At 39.0% G+C, this 21,525-nt stretch overlaps 1 protein-coding gene across 2 annotated transcripts; it reads right to left on the bottom strand.

Annotated features, from left to right (window-relative positions):
- Positions 1-688: 688 nt before the first annotated feature.
- On the bottom strand, positions 689-20,855 carry LOC127797337 (uncharacterized). 2 transcript variants are annotated; one of them, XM_052330157.1, is made up of 6 exons: positions 20,651-20,855; positions 7,333-7,400; positions 6,349-7,249; positions 2,795-6,232; positions 2,487-2,526; positions 689-1,116 (listed from the first exon to the last, which is right to left on the bottom strand). In XM_052330157.1, the coding sequence occupies exons 1-6, from the start codon at positions 20,787-20,789 to the stop codon at positions 951-953; spliced, it is 4,752 nt and encodes a 1,583-aa protein (XP_052186117.1). In that variant the 5' UTR covers positions 20,790-20,855; the 3' UTR covers positions 689-950. The 2 variants fall into 2 exon arrangements, with proteins under 2 accessions (XP_052186117.1, XP_052186118.1); XM_052330158.1 differs by having other exon boundaries at positions 975-1,485.
- Between the last annotated feature and the right edge of the window lie 670 nt (positions 20,856-21,525).

Raw genomic sequence — 21,525 nt, forward strand, 5'->3', positions numbered from 1 at the left:
ACTGGCTATCGACTGTTGATTCATCGATCATTCTGGTTTTGTCACTCATTCACATTGTTGCTCTAAGTGCTCCCTTGTCATCTACTATCGATCTATTGCACGCATCTCGAAATTAGTTGAACCCTTCATTTTTTTCCTTGTTTTTTTTTCTTCTGCTTCGTCTTGTTTCTCTGAATTCACTATCACTCACGCACCGTCGATCGCCAATCTATCGCTTCTGGTTCGTCAATTTGAACTCTGTTCGCCCACCAATCTGTTTGGTATTTTATTTCTAATCTATTCATATCAAAACTAAATTAATTTTAAACTAATCAAAATTTTTCACTAATATTGCCAGGAATTTTGGTTTTGGCTAATTTAGAATATGGCATATGATGATATGAATATCTTAAAGTTAATAGCATATTGCAAATCAGTTTGGAATATGGCATATGAACATCTTAAAGTTAATTTGAATAATTTTTTATATTAAAAATTATATTTATAAGAAAAACTCATATTTTTTTAAATTTACAGTTTATACCCCTATTTTTGTTTCATACCTTTTTACAAAAATGTCATTTCAATACTTCTATTTCGTATCCATTTCCATGTAACTTAAATATAACAGCCAGATTATCAAGATGCCCATTCCCCATCCGCCATGTAAAACAAGGTGGTTACATCTTTCAGGAACCAAAAAACAAACTTCGCCATGTATTACTTTATATTATAAATTAAATAAGTCCAAACGTCCGTCCCACTTGTATCTGGCACCAACTTAAACACGTCGTCTCATTACTCAATACAAGCCTCTTTCAATCTCAAAAAAGAACAAGAACAAAAAATTTCTCACCAGTAAGTGCCAAAAATCTCAACCAAAACAACTATTATTAAATAGCTGTTCTAGAGAATGACAAGGCGGACAACGAAGATTGCCAGCCAGCCAGCCAACCAACCACCTTTATTGATTACAGGTTTGCTTGGCTGTCCGGAACAAAATCTACAGGCTGGCTCTCCGTGTCTTCGAGTTGTGATTGATGATGATGATGATGAGCCGCTGTGAGTTTGGCCTTCTTGAATCTGTTTGAACTTCTAAGAATCATGTCTATTGTTATGTTCTGGCCCCCCGAAGCCCTGATCAGACAACCAATAGACTTGTGAGAAGCATTGATAGCATAGAAGCAAGGTAAAAGTAGTAAATCGTGCTGAGCTTGATGGAACCAGTTTGTTTTTCCGGGTTATGAACAATAATAGTGCATCCTAGGCTCTTCAATCTGGCTAAGAAAACCAAACAAAAAGAGGAGCATAAAAATGTGTCTAGGAAGTGTATGCAGGTTCTTTCAAACGATCCTGTAATCCCCCTTTTCTGGCCCCCCTCCCTTTCTGTTCTTCCAACTGATTACAAAGGATGTGCAGCTCATCACTATTTAAGGACTCCTTGAACGGACACGTGATTGTCCAAAAGGTTGGACAAGCTTTTAATTTCGAAGCCACAATTGATTCCTGGGGCATTGCAAACAACTTTTAAAAGTACTTAAACCGTTTAATTGTAGAAACAAGTAAAATTGGGGGTTTATATAAAATGTCTAATTGTAATCACTAAGTCAAACTAAGGGTTTATAATGAAATAAAACAAAACAAATTACATTACAAGAGAGAAAAAAAGAGAGAGAGACGTACGGATTTCAATCGGACTAAGGGGTGGAATGAGTAAGGATTTGCAGAAACTTGTTTTGTTGACAAAAGGAGTCAGCATGGTTGATTGTGATTTGTACAAAAAAACAAACATAAACAGAGACATGAAAACTACCTTTAAATATATTAATACATTTATTTATGCACTTCTATGCTCTTGACATTTCAGGGTACCATTTCCTATAATTTATTAGTCTCAGCATGGCCATATCATCCCTATCTACATCTACGTCAATCTGTCCATGATTACAGGACACCCCCCCCCCCCACCCCCCCCCCCCAAAAAAAAAAAAAAAAAAAAGTAGCACTTTAGCTCAAGTTCTGCACCACCTTTCTTTTTAGGGTAAATTACACTTGACACCCCTCAGGTTTCACTAAATTACAATGGCATGCCCCTTACATTCTGGAAATTTCACTAACATCCCCTTGGTCAAAAATTTGTTAAGAAATCCGTTTAATTTCATAAAACTTTAATGGTACCTGTGTAACATAAATATAACATTGGGTAATTTGATATAACTTTTGAACAATAATGTGAAGTTAGTGTAATTTCTCAAAAGTGAGATTCTCCAGGTATTTATGCCCAGCCAGCCTCAAGCGTGCGGAGTGCAATTTACCCTTGTTGTGTAAATGACTAAGGTGCCTTTCTTTATATATATGTATATATCCATCACAATGACCACAGATGCAAATGGAAGATATTCTCGTATTATGAGAATTTTTCTATGGAAATATTTAAACAAAATCAACAGTAGACTGAAATCTAAGGGATGTTTATCTTCGAAAATTAGTACATGCACTGTACTTACCGTGAGTTCATCATACCACCTTTCCGCTTTGCACCACCTCCTGTTGCAAATTCAGACAGAAATATAACACATTACTTATCGGAAGCTCCAAGAATAGCTTGCTAATAAGGGTTTAACAAATAGTAAAAGCATGAAATCAGCTAAAGTCAGTAAAATGTTACAGCAACCAAACTTACAAAATATGCATGATGCACAACAGAAGTGATGAAACACCAAGCAAGAAAAAGAAGGCAAAATGCAATTTATCAGAAAATAGACACACTGAAGATGAACGAACAGAAGTGTCCAAATGGAGGGCATTGAGTTACCATTTCTTGGTGAGTTCTGGATAGCCTCGGTTTCTCCTTCTGAGTAACCTGATGAAGACGAATTATCTGAGGGTGTTTTGGTGCTAGCATCTGAATTTACAGCCCCATTCTCATCCTCAGAACTATCACTACTACCATCCCTGAAAATGGTACCAGGAGTAGCTAACAAACTTCTCTCTTGCCTGGAACTGTTAACAACTTCCCCCCTGTTTCTACTAGAAGTTTTGGCAACTATCACATGGCTATCCAAACTTGATTGACGCTTGGTTTCCTTTTTATTTTGGAGATATTTTCTAGAACTTTCAGAGCTTGAGTTTGCTGCATCTGAAGATTGGCTGTTTTCCTTTTGATAAGCAGGCACGTAGCCGCTCATCTTTAAACCATTGGCAACATTAGACAGCTTGGTTTCTTGAGTTGTATTTTTTATGTGCTTGATGTCATGAGACTCACGAGCTTTTATCTCATTCTTGGGGACATCTAATGACTTGGAGTGAAGCTCTACCATATTATGTTCATCCTTCACTAGTGAATCTTCATGTTGAATGCTACTATAATTTCTACCAAGCGACTTCTTTTTATTCCCAGGATTTTCATTCGGCTTGAGTGGATCCCGTATATCAGGTGAGGAGGCCGAAGAAGGTTCAACTAGCTTTTTGGCTTTCACCTCCGCAACTGATCTTTCCGCTTTACTTGCCTTTTCAACAGGTGCAATTTCTTGCTTGTTCACTCCACGAACAAAGTAGTCCTTGAAGTCAACCTGATTAGCACCAGACTTGGAAACTTCAAGTTGATCATTAGCATCATTCATACTGTGATTCCCCAAAGCATTACCATTGGCATCATGTCGAAGAGGCATACCAGAAAAATTACCTCTATGTGTATCTGCTGATGGAACTTCAACCAACTCTCCAGCCCTCAAAGTCTGCGCAGGATGGACTGAACCATATTCACTACCACTATTTTTCCCAAGTTCCAACTCCTGTCCAGATAATTGATATTTCGAACTTGTTTTGACTGATTTGGTTTTCTTTCTTACTTTAGATGAAGTGCCCACCTCTGTGTGTGTGTCTCTTGGACAAGTTAATTCTTCAGCACCACATTCTTGTTCTTCAGTGGTCAAATCTGGAAGACACTTTGCAGCAAAGTTTTGGCTATTCTTAGTTCTCTTTCTTGATTTCTCATCCATATTTTCTGCATTCTTCTGAGTCATGTTAATTTGATTTAGCTGAAAAGGTTCTTGATGTTCGACTGACAAATCGGCAAGGGTCTCTGCAGCAGATTTCACCCTCCTTTTTCCTTTTTTCCATGAGTTCTCATCCCTAAATTCTATATTATCTGTAGTTCCACTTTCTGGAGTTACGGGTAAAGAACCTGCCTCGTTTCCACTCTTAACCACATTTTCCCCATTAGCACCTTTGTAAGAAATATCCACAGTTTTTTGTTTTGATATTTCATTCCTTTCAGCCTGAGCCAACATGCTTTCTTCTTTCTTGGTTTCCTCATTGGGGTGATCTTTAAAAGATGAATAATGTGCGGCAAAGGAAATGTCTCTTGCAGAATTATCAGCATGCTCCGTGCTTGACCTGACTTGTTTTGCTGCAACAGATTTCTTATTTCTTTTCTCCGTAGTTCTACTTTCTGGACTGAAAGGTAAAGAATCTGCCTCGTTTACACTCCTAACCACATTGTCCCCATTACCACCTTTGTAAGAAGTATCCACAGTTTTTTGTTTTGATATTTTATTCCTTTCAGCCTGAGCCAACATGCTTTCTTCTTTCTTGGTTTCCTCATTGGGGTGATCTTTAAAAGATGAATAATGTGCGGCAGAAGAAATGTCTCTTGCAGAATTATCAGCATGCTCCGTGCTTGACCTGACTTGTTTTGCTGCAACAGATTTCTTCTTTCTTTTCTCTGTAGTTCTACTTTCTGGACTGAGAGGTAAAGAATCTGCCTCGTTTATACTCCTAACTACATTGTCCCCATTACCACCTTTGTAAGAAGTATCCACAGTTTTTTGTTTTGATATTTTATTCCTTTCAGCCTGAGCCAACATGCTTTCCTCTTTCTTGGTTTCCTCATTTGGGTGATCTTTAAAAGATGAATAAGGTGTAGGAGAAGAAATGTCTCTTGCAGAATTATCAGCATGCTCCGTGCTTGACATGACTTGTTTTGCTGCAACAGATTTCTTCTTTCTTTTCTCCTTAGTCCTACTTTCTGGACTGAAAGGTAAAGAATCTGCCTCATTTCCACTTAAAACCACATTTTCCCCATTAGCACCTTTGTAAGAAGTATCCACACTTTTTTGTTTTGATATTTTATTCCTTTCAGCCTGAGCCAACATGCTTTCCTCTTTCTTGGTTTCCTTATTGGAGTGATGATCAAAAGACGAAGAAGGTGCAAACAAAGAAATGTCTCTTGCAGAATTATCAGCATGCTCTGTGCTTGACATGACTTGTTTTGCTGCAACAGATTTCTTCTTTCTTTTCTCTGTAGTTCTATTTTCTTGAGTGAAAGGTAAAGGTTCTGCCTCGTTTATACTCATAACCACATTTTCCTCATTAGCACCTTTGGAAGAAGCATCCACAGTTTTTTGTTTTGATATTTTTATCCGTTTGGCCCGAGACAACATGCTTTCCTCTTTCTTAGTTTCCTCATTCAACCGATCACTAAAAGATGAATAAGGTGCAGTCACAGAAATGTCTCTTGCAGAATTATCAGCATGTTCTGTGCTGGACGTGATCTGTTTCACAGCAACAGATTTCTTCTTTCTTATTTCTGCAGTTCTATTTTCTTGAGTGAAAGGTGAAGATTCTGCTTCGTTTCCAATCATAACCACATTTTCCCCATTAGTACCTTTGTAAGAAGTATCCTCAGTTTTTTGTTTTGATATTTTTTCCCTTTCAGCCTGAGACAACATGCTTTCCCCTTCCTTAGTTTCCTCATTGGAGTGATCATCAAAAGATGAATAAGGTGCAGTTGAAGAAATGTCTCTAGCAGAATTATCAGCATGCTCTGTGCTCGACGTGACTTGTTTCACTGCAACAGGTTTCATTGCTCTTTTTTTCATTCTTGTACTGCCAAGTCTCCCAGTTTCCACAGCATTGTTGGCTTCTGACGTATTAGCTAAAACAACTGGTTCTTCTGAATGGACATGTGGTTCATCCTGGCACAGGTAGTCATGCTTTCCATACAATGGTGCTCCAGGAAGATTGGTCTCAGCCTTGTAATTGTCAGAGACAATATTTTCATGCCCAGATTGTGTGCTATCCTCCTTCAGATTAGCAAACACAGGGACAGCTTGCGGTAGAAACTCTTTCAGATTATTGGAGTCATGTTTCCTTGAAATCTTTGTCACGTTTAATCCAGTTTGAGTTCCTACTTCAGGAGCATCACTTTTACCTTTTGTACTTGCAGCATCAGATCTGCACACATCAGTGCCTACAAACAGCAGCAAAATCAGCAAGAAAGTTTGATTTGTTCTTCAGCATAGATTTAAAGAATGAAATAGGAGAAACTGTGCTACACAATATACTGTTACAAGCACTTGGGCTTACCTAGGGATGAAGAAGGTATTTTGCACCATACAGCAGCTTCTTGGACAGGTTCAGGTTGCTTTTGCACCTGAGAAACTTCAACTGGTCCCAAAAGTGTTGAATGCTGAATATTTTGTTCAGAAATCATTGCTGCATCAGATGCCATATTCAAATCATTAGCAATACAATCCATGTTTCCCTTAAAACTTACTTCTCCAACATCACTAACAAAGGAAGTCTCATTAGTGACAACTTGATCTCCTGTTAAATTTTTCTTCTTTTTCTTTTGGTTCTTCCTGCGGCTTTTACTGGCTGCCAAATGGATATGTTCAGGAAATTCAGTAAATAAATTATCTGAATTAGTGGCAGTAGTTTTGTGCTTGTCCTCCATAACAGTATTTTTCTGTTCATCCTCCGTAGTCTTCTCAGAGGTTCTAGCCATCTGGTTAAGAATCTCTTCACTAAAACCAGATAGAGAAGTTTTGTTTTCTTTTCGTTTCCTCTTTTTCTCTGCAGTAGGGTTGGATGTTGAAGCTTCTATAAATAAGCCATTGCAATGCACATTGTCATCAACAGTCATATCCCTTGTTTCAACACATCTTTCAGAGAGTTCTTCAGAACCTGTCCTCACATTGGTCTTAGTGCTTGGAACTTCCTGGTTGATGTACTGGATGCTTCCAGGTTGTGGCAAGGACGTATCAAGAAGAGATAAGTTTCTTGAAGGACTGGCATCTAGATGATGGTTTCTCTCATCTGAAGGAGTTTTTATGGTGCAAAGTAAGTCTGGTTGACTTTTAGCAGAATTGCTCAGCTTCAAACTAGAAGCATCAACAGAGAGAAACCAACCCTTCTTAACCCCTTCAAAAGCACTTTTAATGAACATAGAATCTGAAAGGTGATAATAGTAGCCTTTGCGCTTCACCTGCCCGGATCACACACCCTTGTCAACTTGTTATAAACACAATTAAAAGAACAAGCTTTTAAAACTAAACACTAGGGGCATACCTTTAAGGCGTGGATTTTTACCTCCCCAAAGTCAGGAAAGCAGTGTGGGTGTTCGCTCAATATCTTCTCTGTGGGCCAAAAACATTGAAATCCCAAAATATTACTGATCAATGAAGTGAAACACATTTAATAATGGTGGAAGTAAATATCCACTTTTTATTACTGGGAGTTACAGAACCCCCAAAGTGGTGTTATATGGGCACATGGGAGGCAAGTACATCAAAATCAATTATGATCCATTTAAACATTTCCATTATGCTTTTAAGGAGGCAACTAATTCTCCAAGAGAGAGGAGACACAGTTGGGTACGACATGCATGTCAAAAGAATTATGATCAGAAATCATAAACAGACAAAATAAAAAAAAATTGTAAATAGATAAAGAATGAGAAACTATAACAAAGACATTCTACTTCAGCCTTTTTCTTTTAAGGAGGCAACTAATTCTTTCGAGAAACTATAGATAAAGAATGATTAACCATACAAAAGGCATTCCACTTTGGCCTTTTTCTTTTAAGGAGGCAACTAATTCTTTTGAGTAACTATAGATAAAGAATGGGTAACTAATGGGCATACAGGAGGTGCTATTGCTGCTACTTGTCATGCTCCTCCCACTTTTTATTACTGGGAGTTACAGAACCCACATGGTGTTATATGGGCATACAGGAGGAAAGTACATCAAAATCAATTATGATCCATTTAAAAATTTCCATTACCCTTTTAAGGAGGCCTTTTTCTTTTAAGCATCTATTATAGCTGCAACCTAGTATAAATAGTCTTTTACGAGACTTTGAAGGAAGCTGTTTTATTCTATTTCAACTTTGAGGATTTCTTAAACCCTAATTCTAAGATTCCAATCTTACACTGTTTTCGCCTAATTTTTGCACTTGTTTTGCTGATCCTTCCTCCCATATTGCATCATTCACACTGTGATTTACAATGAGAAATCCACCTCTCATCTGCTCACTTTAAAAGAAGCATCAATGGCCATTGCCTTTTGTTTTTCAGTTAAGTAATAATGGCCTGGCCATTGCCTTTTTAGTTTTTTGGTTAAGAAAATGGGCACTGCTTTTCAAGTATTCTACTTGTGATCCAGCGAACACAGCTGCTAAGCCAGTGTCTGCTCAGCCTCAATAAATATCTCTCTACAGTTCACATATTCAACACAATGCAATGCATAAATTGTGAACAAATAGCTAGGAAACAAAATTATGAGGGCCCATTTGGTACCATTTTTCATTTTCAGGTTTCTATTTTTTTGTTCTCTTTATTTTGTAAAAGAAAACAGAAAATAGCCTTTGGCTGTTTGGTTTCATTTTCAAAAACTAAAAACAACCAAAAAGGTGTTTCTACAATTTCCATTTTGTTTGCATTCTCTACACATCCCATACCGTCCCTACCAATAATGATCACCATGGTTATGGCTTTGGGATTCCCAAAGCTCTCTGGAATAGCCAACCACCAGCAACCACTGCTGGTGGGCTCACCCATCACCAGACTCCAGTAAGTATGCCAATGGCAATAAGACAAGGAAGGAAGAAAAAAAATCAGAAATCAAATTGAAAACAACCAAAATCATATGTTTATGGGTTTTTTTTTTTCATGAAAACTAAAACTGAACACAAAAAAATGAAAACCAAAATGGAAAATTAAAAATTGAAAACTCTATTGAATGGGCACTAATGATTTAGTTACTTTTAGTTATTTATTTAATATTTCTTTCATCCAGTCAGAAAATGAAAAATTAGAAATGAAGAAATTCACAATAAAGTCAAGTGACTCCTATTGAAGATAAGATGTGTGAGACATGATTAAAATGATTTGATGATGTGAGGAGAATGCCAAAAGAAGCTTCTGTCTGAGAGTGGACAGAATGGAAGTGCAACAAATATTTAGCAACCAAGGTAGAAGATTACAAGAAAAACTTGGTGGGAGACTTTAAGCTATTATATGAGTTATTAGAGCCATATAGAAGATATGTGAATGTATAGAAATGATTATCCGAGCTAGGGTTCATGTAGTTGACAGCACCTAGTGGGATTAAGGTTTGATATGTTGTTGGTGGTGCCCAAGTAAGAGCAAAATCAAACCTTATAACACTTTTTCCTATAAAGCAAGTCCTCTTAACAAACAAGCAAGCAATGCAAGACTTGTCCACTTGACACAATATGAAAGTTAACAACACAATAATAAAAATTGAAGTTGGAACATGAAAAAAGAAAAAGAATTATGGTTTGTAAACATATATATTATAAAATGAAATAAGACTACCGTAGAAAACTAGCACTAAAAGATTATTTATGCTAGAGATATAATGGATATTAAATTCCAGCTCTTAGACTTTTGAGTATCTAATCTCAGCCATCCAATCTCATTAAAAATCAATGCTAGTCACATGACCTTTTCCAGAAAGAAAATAGAACATAATTGCTAACTAGAAAGACAGAAACTAAGGCAACATAATGTAGAACTAAAAGACACTTAAACTAAATAATCAAAGAACCTCACATTGATGTTCCTGGATCAAGCACAAAAAACATTGTAGCCCAGGTTGCATGATGTTTATTCAAAAGCAATCATTAATGTATTCTCAAAGGGTACTCATCACAAACTTCATAAAACAAAGTTAAGACCATTAGACCATTCAAGGTGCTGAAAAATATCAAGCTCAATTGCTTGTTCACTTGAGTTGCCACCTAATTCACAAATTAATTCAATCTTTAACGTGACTGACTTGTACCCATTTGAGTGGTTTGATGGAAAAATTGATGCAATTACCAATCCAGTTAATCAGTTTCCCGCAGTGCAGCAAGCCATTATCAAAGAAAAATTTTATGTTAAAGAAGCTAAATCAAGAAGAGGCAACCAATACATGCAGTTTTTAGCTAAACTGGTTGAGTAAACCAAAAAGTCAAAGCAACTGGTGGGAAAAAATGATGTGGAAATATATGCTTTCAGTTCCAATTAGATTGTTGTAGGAGCATAAGAAGTTCTTGATTATTTAGTTTAAGTGCTTTTTGTTTTACATTATTTTGTCTTAGTTTCAGCCTTTTTGGTCTGCAACTATATTCTAGTTTCTTCTTGAAAAGGTTATTGGACTAGCATATGTTTTTAACGAGTTTGGATGGCTGAAATTAGATGTGGTATTTAGAACTCAAGAGTTGGAATTTAATATCTACTATAAACCTAGTATAAATAGACTTTTTAGGACTAATTATAGGCTGTCTTAAAAAAATTTACGAACTAGGAAGTTTACACAGTTCTAGCTTCAATTCTACATGTTCTTAGGAAATCTTAAGTTTGGAAAATTTTCCATAACATGACTTTGATCGTAAATCCATCACTATCTTTAAATTCTGATTTGCACCTCCTATAGTCGCTACAAGTTAATAGCAAAACACCTCTAGGATGAACCAAAATCACAAAAATTGCAGAGTGATCTCAGTATATAGGGAAAGTAAGAATGAAGTGTTAGTGTGTCACAACAACACTTCCTATTAGCATCAATTTTAATTTTTTATCATGCTGTAATTCATAGCTTATTTTACTGCTTGGATTTACTAGTTATTGCCATAATTTCTAGAATAGTGTTGGCAGTTTGTTAGCCAAGGATTGCCACGTGTAAAGGGGCTCAAATATGACAAAATATATTGTTACACCTATTGGACAGGAGGGAATCACCTGTGGCAGTGACTATCCTACCGAGTATATCACCTTCCAAGTCTCTCTTGGAATGGTAACATTGATGAATAGCAAATTCTGAATTCCTCTCTACTATCTTTCTCTCCCTCTCTCTTCTAAATTCTTCTCGTTCTCTCTCTCTCTCTTTCTCTCTTCCTTCTCTTTGTTCTCCTCTGCAAACCGATTGCATCTTCCTAATTCCAACCAAATTAGGAGTGTGATCCTATTGTCACCTCTTGTCACGGCTGGTCCGAGACAATGATCGGCTTTCTAATTCCGATTGAATTAGAAAGCTTAAGAGCAGCACAAGAACAGAGAGGTAGAAGGGGGAAGGAGACATTAGAAGAGAGAGAGAGAGATAGTGAGAGAGAGAGTTTGTGAAAGAGAGATTTTGTATTCAATTCATTCATGATCCCCCAAGATAGCCTTTGGGAGAATATATACCCAACCATGGGAGGTAGGTCCGCTGCAGTAGATCCTACTCCCTCATTCGGTTACAACCAACCTTTTTGTCTTTTTCCTAGCCACTATGCGTGGGGCCTAGGGCTAACAACTTCTTAACAGAAAATGACAGCATGAAATCTAACAATTACAGCAGCAAAAAGAAATAACAGAAAGTTACAGCAATAAGGAAATTCAGAATAGGTAAATGGGATCCCTCTCGTGACAATACTCCCCCCCTAATAAATTTCTTGTCCTCAAGAAATCATGAGGAGGCTGGCAACTCTCGGGAATTGTTTGAGTAAGTCGGGCAAGTATTCCCATGAATTGTTCTCAGCCGTTCCTTCCTTCCATTTCACTAACACTTGCATGAGTGGGGCTCCCTAATTGTAGATTACCCTCCTATCTAATATGGCCTCTGGTTCTTCCCTTCTATTTTCTTCCCTAGGAAGGGAGGGTAGTGTTGCCTCCACCAACTCAGTTCCTACCATAGTTACCTAATACGCCCCTCCCTCCTGGGAACCACGTTCCAGTACACGCGCACTGGAACGCGGTGCGTTTGCGTCTTGGAACGCTTGGGGACGCGTCCCAGTTCCCCTGTAATGAAGACCCGGATCTTTGATGCCATTAATTTTGGCCTACACTCAAGCCCGCCATTAACCCTTCCTCAGACCCTCTCTCGCTCAAGCGCCCACTGCCCACCCGCTTTGCCCTTCTCCCTCTCTCGGTTCGCTCGTTGCCGGCTGCGGGCTGCTGTCTCTCGCTCTCACTCACTCCAACCTCCATGCCTTCGTCAGACGACTCGGACCGTCGCTGAGGTCACTGACTCGCTCGCCCTCCTCGGTCACTCGCCTCGCTCAATCGCTCTTCCTTGCTGCCTCTCTCTAGCTCCGTCGCTCGCCTGCGCCGCCTCGCCCTCGCCCCCCTGGCCCCCTCGCCCTCGATTGTCGCTCACCCTCGCCGGCTGTCGGCTCTCCCCTCGGTCTCTCGCTTGCTGCCTCTCTCGCTCCGTTGCACCAGCTGCTGGAGACTCCCAATTGCATCAACTGGTGGAGACAATAAAGCTTGGCCTCTCCAGTGAGTTGTGATTTCATTTTATTGGCTAAAGCTTTTTATTGGAAGTCCACGTCTCATTCTATTTTTTAAAATTTTATAATTTTATAATTATTATATTAATATTTATTTATTTTATATTTTTATTATTATTAATATATTTAAAAAACTAAGTAGCAAACCGAAGAAGCCTACCCCTCACGTGCCGCGTTCCGGAAAAAGTGACGTACCACATTCCTGTACCGCGTTCTGTGTACCGGACGTTCCGCGAACCAGGTAACTATGGTTCCTACTGCTTTCTTCAAGAGCGAGACGTGAAAAATTGGGTGAATTTGGGATTCTTTCGGAAGTTGCAATCTATGGGCCACCTTTCCCACCCTAGCCACGATAGTAAAGGGTCCAAAGTACTGGGGGCTGAGTTTTGATACTTGCCCTCATGTAATAGATTTGATGTGGGACTATTTCAGCCTCAAGTATACCTTCTCTCCCACTATAAACTCCCGATCACTCCTCTTCCAATCAGCTACTTACTTCATTCAATTTTGGGCGGATGCCAATTCCTGTTTCAGTTGTCGTAGTACCTCTCTCCTCTGCTGTAAGTATTCCTCAACTGCGGCTGCAGAGGTATGATTCCTTAAAGCCGGTAAGAGAGGTGGCTTATACCCAAAGAAAGCCTCGAAGGGTGACATTTTGAGGGAGGAGTGGTGGCTTGAATTATACCACCACTAGGCTAGAGTTAGCCACCTATGCCAGGTCTTGGTTTGTAGGATACATACACACCTTAAATAGGTTTCCAAACTCTGATTCACCCTCTCGGTTTGCCCATCCGATTGAGAGTGGTAAGCGGTGGACATATTCAGCTTAATCCCCAGTGCCTTCATGAGTTCTTGCCACAATAGGCTTGTAAAAATCTTATCACAGTCAAAGATTATCGTTTTAGGGACCCCATGTATGGCTATCACTTGATCCAAAAAAACCCGGGCCACTTCTTTGGCGGTGTAAGGATGGGCCAGCCCTATAAAGTGGGCAAACTTGGTTAGCCGGTCTACTACTACCAAGATGTTGTCCTTCCCTTTCAATCTTGGTAACCCTTCAATAAAATCCATTAAGACACTCGACCAAGCCTGTTCGGGAACTGGCAGAGGCTGCAATAGTCCTGGGTATGCGGTATTTTCATACTTGCATCTCTTACAAATGTCAAGCTAACACAAACTCCTTTACTTCTGTTCTTAACCTCGGCCAATGGAATAGCTGTTTTACCCGAAGGTATGTATTTTGAATCCCAGAATGTCCTCCCAATGGAGATTCGTGTAGGGCGTGCAAAATTTTCATCTTGAGGTCAACACAATCACCTATCACAATTCAGCCTTCATATCTTAGCAACCCATCCACCAATGTATACCCTTCCCATTCCTCTGATCCCACAACCACTCTTTCCAACACTTTCTTCACCTTCTCGTCACCCTCATAGCTTTGTATTGGCACCAATCTGGAATTACAGCAGTCATGGCTGCATTATTGCCTTCTTCATAACATCTTGATAGGGCATTGGCGGCCCTGTTTTCCTTGCCCTTCCGGTATTGGATTGAGTAGTCCAAACCCATCAGCTTAGCCATCCCCTTTTTCTATAGCTGGGTTTGAAGTTTCTGTTGTAGTAAGAACTTCAAACTTTCATGATCGGTTTTAATCACAAATCTACCTCCTTCTAAGTAATGTCTCCATCTATCTACTGCCATTAAAACAGCAATGAATTCCTTCTCATATATGCTGAGCCCTTGGTGTTTGGGGCTCAAAGCTTGGCTTAGGAAAGCCAACGACCTTCCATTTTGCACTAAGACTGCACCAATACCAATCCCACTTACATCTGTTTCTAGCACAAAAGGTTTAGTGAAATCTGGCAGTCCTAGTATCGGCACCTTGCTCATGGCTTCTTTCAGCTTCTCGAAGGCTTCCTCTGCCGCAATTCCCCAGCTGAATCCTCCTTTCTTAAGCAACTCGGTTAGAGATTTGCTAATGGCCCCATAGTTCTGCACAAACCGGCGATAATAACCGATTAACCCTAGAAATCCCCTTAGGGACCTCACCGAGGTCGGTTTTGGCCAAGACATCATAGCTTCTACCTTCTTTGGATCGGTGCTCACCCCTTCCTTTGAGATAATGTGCCCCAAATACTCTACCTGTCCTTGTCCAAATGCACACTTAGATTTCTTAATAAAGAGCTGGTTAGATCTGAGGATATCAAGGGTGATTTTAAGGTGAGTCAAGTGTTGATCAAAGGTAGGGCTATAGACAAGTATGTCATCAAAGAATACAAGTATAAATTTTCGAAGATATGGCTCAAAAATTCTGTTCATGAGGGATTGAAAAGTAGCTGGGGCATTGGTGAGCCCAAATGGCATCACCAAGAATTCAAAATGCCCATGGTGTGTCCTAAAAGCCGTTTTGTAGATGTCCTCGGGTTTCATCCTAATTTGATGATATCCCAAACGTAAATCTAGCTTAGAAAAGTATCAGGTATGGTGAAGCTCATCCAAGAGGTCCTCCACCAAGGGTATAGGGAATTTATCTTTGATAGTTATGGCATTAAGTTGACGGTAGTCCATACAAAATCGCCATGAACCATCTTTCTTTTTAACTAGTAGGACGGGAGAAGCGAAAGGACTTTGGCTAGGTCGAATGGTTGCTTGTTGAAGCATTTCTCTAACCATCTTTTCAATCTCATTCTTTTGGATTGGGGGATAACGATAGGACCTACTGTTGACTGGTTCTACATTGAGTTTTAAATGAATTGAATGGTCAAATAGTCTGGCTGGGGGCAGGGATTTAGGCTCAACAAATAGATCCTCATAACCAACCAGTAGTTTATTAATGATTTCCAAGTAGTGTACCTGGTCGGGACCCCCTTGGGGCGTGCTGACGGTAAGGCCGAACTCCCCCTGCATCATTGGATCCTCTACTCCTTCGATGGCCACCATTGAAAAGAAGTGTGCCAGCTGATTCCATCTTCCTTTAAATACCTTCTGTAGCCTTTTTCCAGGGATCATCTAGCAGGATCCGGTCTCCTTGTTACCCGATAATGTCATCCTCTTCCCCTCTTTCTCAAAAGATACCTCCATTTTGTTGAAATCAAAGTTGATGGGGCTTACCCCCTTCATCCAATCTACACCCAGAAACACATCACATCCCCCCAATTGTAGCAATCTCAAATCTACTTCGAATTTTTCTCCCTACATCTTCCAACAGAACCCATTGCAAGATGACCTGCTCAACACCTTTTGGCCATTGGCCACCGTCACACTCAAAGGAGGTCCCGAGAGTGGACACTTCATTCGCTTGGTCGTGCTTTCATTGAGAAAGCTATGGGTACTCCCACTGTCGATTAGGATCATGAGATTGCCTTCTGGGGCTTGTCCTTCCACCTTAATGATTTTGTTGTTAGCTACTCCCTTCAAAGCATGAATGGAAATCTCACCATTATCTTCTTCTTCCATGATCTCACAACCCTCTTCCTCTGTTGCTCCTTCTTCCTTTTCTTCATTCCCTTCCAATAGAAGAATCTGCCTTCTGCACTAGTGCCCAACGTGGTACTTATCCCTGCAGCGGAAGCAGAGGCCAGCTAACCTCCTCTGCTCCCTTAATTGATCCCCAAATGGTACCGAGCCCGAGCCCGTTCCACCCCTACTCCCACTGTTAACCTTTGTTGGATCTTTGCCATACCCCTTACCTCCCACATTAGAGGCTCCTATCACCATTCCCCTTGTTTGTTGCCTCTGTTTTTTGAGTAAAGCCTCCACTACCAGCTCTTGTAGACGAGCACTCTCTGCTACTTGTTCTACCGTGCGAGGTCTCAACACCTTAACCATTGGTCTCAGCTCCTCGTTAAGCCCGCTTAAGTAACTAGACACGAAGTAGGTTTCTGATAGATGCGGGTTGTGCTGGATCATGAGTGATCTTAATTCCTCAAAGCTCACCTGATAGGATTCCACACTCCTAGTCTGTTTAAGTTTGTTGAACTCTTCTATGATATCCACCATACTCCTTTCCCCAAACCTTTCACACAACTTCTCCAAGAATTTGGCCCAAGCACAGTCCCTTCTCCGCCTTATGCATCCTTGATACCAAACGTCAACTACCTCATTGAAGTAAGCTGATGCCAGTGGCACCCTCTGCTCGTCGGGGATGTTATACCAATCGAACATTCTCTCACATTTTCGTAGCCACCATCTGGGATTCGCTCCGTCGAATGTGGGAATGTCTACCCGAGGCATGGGAAATCCAGGTGGGTGGATATTACCCAGACCATTCCCTCCCTTGGGGAGTAACCCTTCCAGCTCATTCTCGGGTTCACCCTCAATTCCCACAGCGTCTTGTCTATCAGCCCCTCGATTTCCTTGAAGAATTAGTTACATTCTCTCCCTAGGAGGAAATTCGGGAGAAATACTTACTTAGTTCTGTCGTCCAAACATTAACATAAACTGCTGCATTTGAGCAGCCAGATCCTCTTGCACCCGCATTATGGAGCCTTCAAGCCTTCATTCCAGTCCTTCCATGGAACTTTCCACCTTCCGATCCATTGCCGCAATCGCTTCGTGACTCCGATTAGCTTCTAACTCCAATTGTTCCATCCGGTTATTGGTGTCGGCTAACGTCGAGCTAAACTGTTGCACCTGCATCTCCAAGGCCTTCATTCGAGTTCCCTCCGCCATTGACTTAATCCTAGCCCAGCCGAGGATGGTGGCTCTGATACCAAATTGTCACGATTGGTCCAAGACAATGATCGGCTTTCTAATTCCGATTGAATTAGAAAGCTTAAGAGCAACACAAGAACAGAGAGGTAGAAGGGGGAAGGAGACGTTAGAAGAAAGAGAGAGATAGTGAGAGAGAGAGAGAGAGAGTTTGTGAAAGAGAGATTCTGTATTCAATTCATTCATGATCCCCCAAGATAGCCTTTGGGAGAATATACACCCAGCCGTGTGAGGTAGGTCCGCTGCAGTAGATCCTACTCCCTCATTCGGTTATAACCAACCTTTTTATCTTTTTCCTAGCCACTATGTGTGGGGCCTAGGGCTAACAACTTCTTAACAGAAAATGACAGCATGAAATCTAACAATTACAGCAACAAAAAGAAATAACAGAAAGTTACAACAATAAGGAAATTCAGAATAGGTAAATGGGATCCCTCTCGTGACACCTCTCTACCGTGACAGTGTGTATATTTTGGGATTGACTTTTCACCTACATATAATTGTTGAATAATCATGTGTAAGAGTCTCACACTCTCACCGGTGTCCATTTGAAAAGGAATGAACATAAATCATGTCCCTTCAAAGGGTTACACCCATTCACTGGTGACCAATCAAAAGGGATACATACTAAAATGTGTCCCTTCAATTAGGTACTTGAAATCATTTATTTATTTTCTTTTATTCATTTATCATTTGATAATACAAACCACATACAACAATCCCTAATAAGTTTGCATTATTAAACAATTATGGGTCTATACATACAAGAAGGTATATTTCAAACCTTCAATTAGTCTAACCACACCAAAGTTCTACCAAAATCATTGGTAATATATCTCAAATTATGATTACAGTATCTTAAAACCAAAGTGCCACACATATGACCTAAACATGTATACTGAGAGGCTCACTGAAATTAATCACACTATTGTGACCATATGTTTCCTTTTGGTTTATGACAAATGTTACATTCTAACTTTTATTAGAATGAGCACCACTTTTACATGCTTCTATTAAGACAATAAATAAATCTTTGAACTCATTGAAAGCATATTGTTTATTCTCCAATTTTTCATGACATTTAGCATTGAAATTTTGTTAACCATTCCAATGCTTCAACCACTTGCAGTAACTTGTTATTATCCATTAAATATTAAATTAATTGAAATTAATAAGATTGGATTCCCTTTACTAGTGGTCACTCAAGATTCAAGAATGATTTTAAACTAGGGATGGCAATGGCAATCGGCACTAGTGGATACCCACAAAACCCACCCCAAGGGTATTAAAAATCCATATCAGGCGGGTTTGGGGACCAAAAGTAAAACCCGAATCGGGGACAGGTCGGGGGGAGGATATAGGGTCCCCAACCTAAATATATTTAAATTAACAATTTTTTCCCCTGGTTGCATTCACTCTACTTCACAAGAAAAACATTCTGTAGAAGCGAGAATGCCTGCAACAGATTTTCAGCATTAACATTCATAAAAAATAGAGGTTGAATACTCCTCAAGATAAAGCTATCAACTACACTCCAAATAAATGGCACAACATATTTTAAGACACTATGGATGTGAGAAAAGAAGGAAAAAGGAAAGGGATTAAGCAAATTGGCTCTTCAAGCAACCAAATTACTGGATATTAGACACAAGAAATTCCAAGCAATGAGCACAAACTTATTGGTTGTACTTTTTTTGTGGTGAAAACTTTGATATGTTTTGATATATTTTTGTTTAGATTTTTTTTCTTTTCCTTGTAATGAATGACTGAAATTAAAAGGCAGCATAATTAGGAAATTATTTAAACTATGGAAAATAATTTTGTATGAAAATTACCCTGTACAAGTACCCATCATTATCCAACAAGCGTGTGCAGTCAAATAAAATGCCCCAAGGGGGGGCAGGGAGGGGTCCCTAGTCCAAATCCTACCAATTGCCATTCCTATTTTTAAACCCCTTATGATGTTCTTCTAAGAAAATCTATTGCAAGACCTTAAGTTAAAGAATTAATCAAATTACTGCAAGACCAAACATATGCATGGTAATCATTCATCAGCCAATAATTGTCCGATATACTCATGTCTCAAAGAAAAATGTCTAGATTTACCATTATAATTTTGCTTGGAGCCCTAGACATGGTTGCTTCAGTACAATGCCACAGCATAAAGAAATGAGTGAGATTGACTAAGGCCACAACTCAAGGATGGGAATTTAATCCCCACTGAGCTATGGGGTGGGGCACGAGACATTGGGATCAAGGGCGGGGTGAGCAAAACTTTGCCCTGCCCTTGCCCTGTACATATTCATCAGTCACCAATTAAAAGATATATGAACTAAGAGGGTGTTTGGTTTAGCGGTTTGACCACTTATAAGCTATCAGTGAAGCTTAGACGATGTATAACTTATTTAGTTACACGTTTGTTAAAAATTAAATAATTTAAACACTAGTGAGCTTAAACGCTATTTAATAGCGTTTTAGAAAAGCTCCCCCCCCCCCCCCCCCAAATCTTTTCTCAAAACATTGATCGTACCTTATTTAGTTGACTAAGTGTTTTACAATTTTACCCTCCAACAACTATCATATTTTCAACCTTATCCCTCCCCTTCATCCCTCTGCATTCTCTCTTTCGTCGCCTCCTTCAGATCCTTTGTCATCGTCACCGCCTACCATCTCCCGCCTCCAACCCCATTGCCGTCACAACCACCGCCTCTAGCTCCTCCATCATGGCAGTCGCTCGCCTACTCCAGCTCCTCCATCACCGCTCCAACTTCTAGCAAATTCATATATTTTTAACAATTGTATTAATATATTTTTTAATAATTGTATATAATTTATCAACATATAATTGTAATAATTTTATCAGTTGGATATCAATTTATAATTTATTTTTATTAAAATTTAGTATTTTTATGAATTTTATTTGTATTATTGAACATGTCCATTTTAATCTTTTTAGTAAGTTCTAATAACTTAACAATTTTTTCAAACCAAACATATAACTATATAAATGACAGCTTAAAACATATTTATCTAAATACGTTATCAACTTAAAACACTAACCAGCTTTAAAGCGTTACACGGCTTTTAAGTAGAAAGCCTTAAAAGCCATCTTAAAAAAGGGTATGCCAAACACCCTCTAAAACGTGTCTCTTCAATTAAATCCCTGAAATAATTAAATTATTTCCTTCCTGTATTCCTTAATCGTTCAATGACACAACTATGAACTATATACAAAACCCATCACATGTCAATAAGGTATCGACCAAACCAACAGAGAACAAAAAGAAGGAACTGATAAAGCAGAACGCAAGCAATCACCAGTGAAGCATAAAGTTGCATGATATCCAATGAAAGAACCTAAAGCACGCAAAATATAGATAGGGAGCCCGAAACAGATACTTTTGAGGTCGGAGACGGTGTCGGTGCCGGATACGATCATGGCGAGATGGGTGTCGAGGTTGGTATCGACGAAGAGCGTGTTGATTTCGTGGGTTGATCTTGCCAGTGCATTGTCGGAATCGGAATCTGGCATCGCCATTGAAAGAGAGGGTTTTGTTGGGACTTCCCAGCCGCGTCGCTGCCGCCTGCTCGTGTGCTGAGAAGTGAGTTTTGTTGAATCCTCAAGACAGGCGCGCCCTTTTAAACTGGAGGGTTTCGCCCTTTTTTTAAATATAATTTAATTACTTAAATTCTTTTTTTTAAATGTCCAAATTTAATTTTTTGTTATTCTTATAATCAATTTAAAATATCATTTCAAAGTCAAAGAAAGATTATTAATTAGTAATTAGTGATTAATACATTTAAACGATAGTGATTATGAGTCTTCCTTAATAGAAAAATAATATTAATGCCTTTGAGAAAACAAGATTGAATGACCTAGAGATAGATAAAAAATATTATTTAAAAAATATAATAATAATAAAATAAAAATAAAAGGAATGTGTTGGTATATTGTATTTTAAAGAGAGTGCAATGTTAAACGACAAAAGAGAAAGTATAGGGACGATTTTTGTCAAGATTGATCATCGAGATCTATTTTAATCTGAATACTTATAAAAAAAAATTAATACTCTCGATATAGTTTTTGATAGTTAAATTAGTAAAACAAATGAACAATAAATATATAATGTGTAATGAATATTGTGAGTTTGTTAATTTTTTTGTGGAAATCCCAACCTTTATATAGAAAAAAATGAATTGAGATTTTCAAAATTATCTCCAAAGTTTTCAAACTTGGATATCTTGAGTTGGCCGAGTGACTAGAAAATTTAAAG

This window comes from Diospyros lotus, chromosome 3 (assembly GCF_014633365.1).
Source record: "Diospyros lotus cultivar Yz01 chromosome 3, ASM1463336v1, whole genome shotgun sequence".
Lineage (NCBI taxonomy): Eukaryota > Viridiplantae > Streptophyta > Magnoliopsida > Ericales > Ebenaceae > Diospyros > Diospyros lotus.

Bases quoted from the DNA above. Each gene is read 5' to 3' on its own strand.
- LOC127797337 (XM_052330157.1), bottom strand. From the start codon at position 20,789: ATGGCGATGCCAGATTCCGATTCCGACAATGCACTGGCAAGATCAACC. The intron at 7,250-7,332 runs GTATGCCCCTAG...TGATCCGGGCAG, and splicing joins TAAAAATCCACGCCTTAAAG to GTGAAGCGCAAAGGCTACTA. The intron at 1,117-2,486 runs GTAAGTACAGTG...TTGTCTGATCAG, and splicing joins GGTGGTATGATGAACTCACG to GGCTTCGGGGGGCCAGAACA.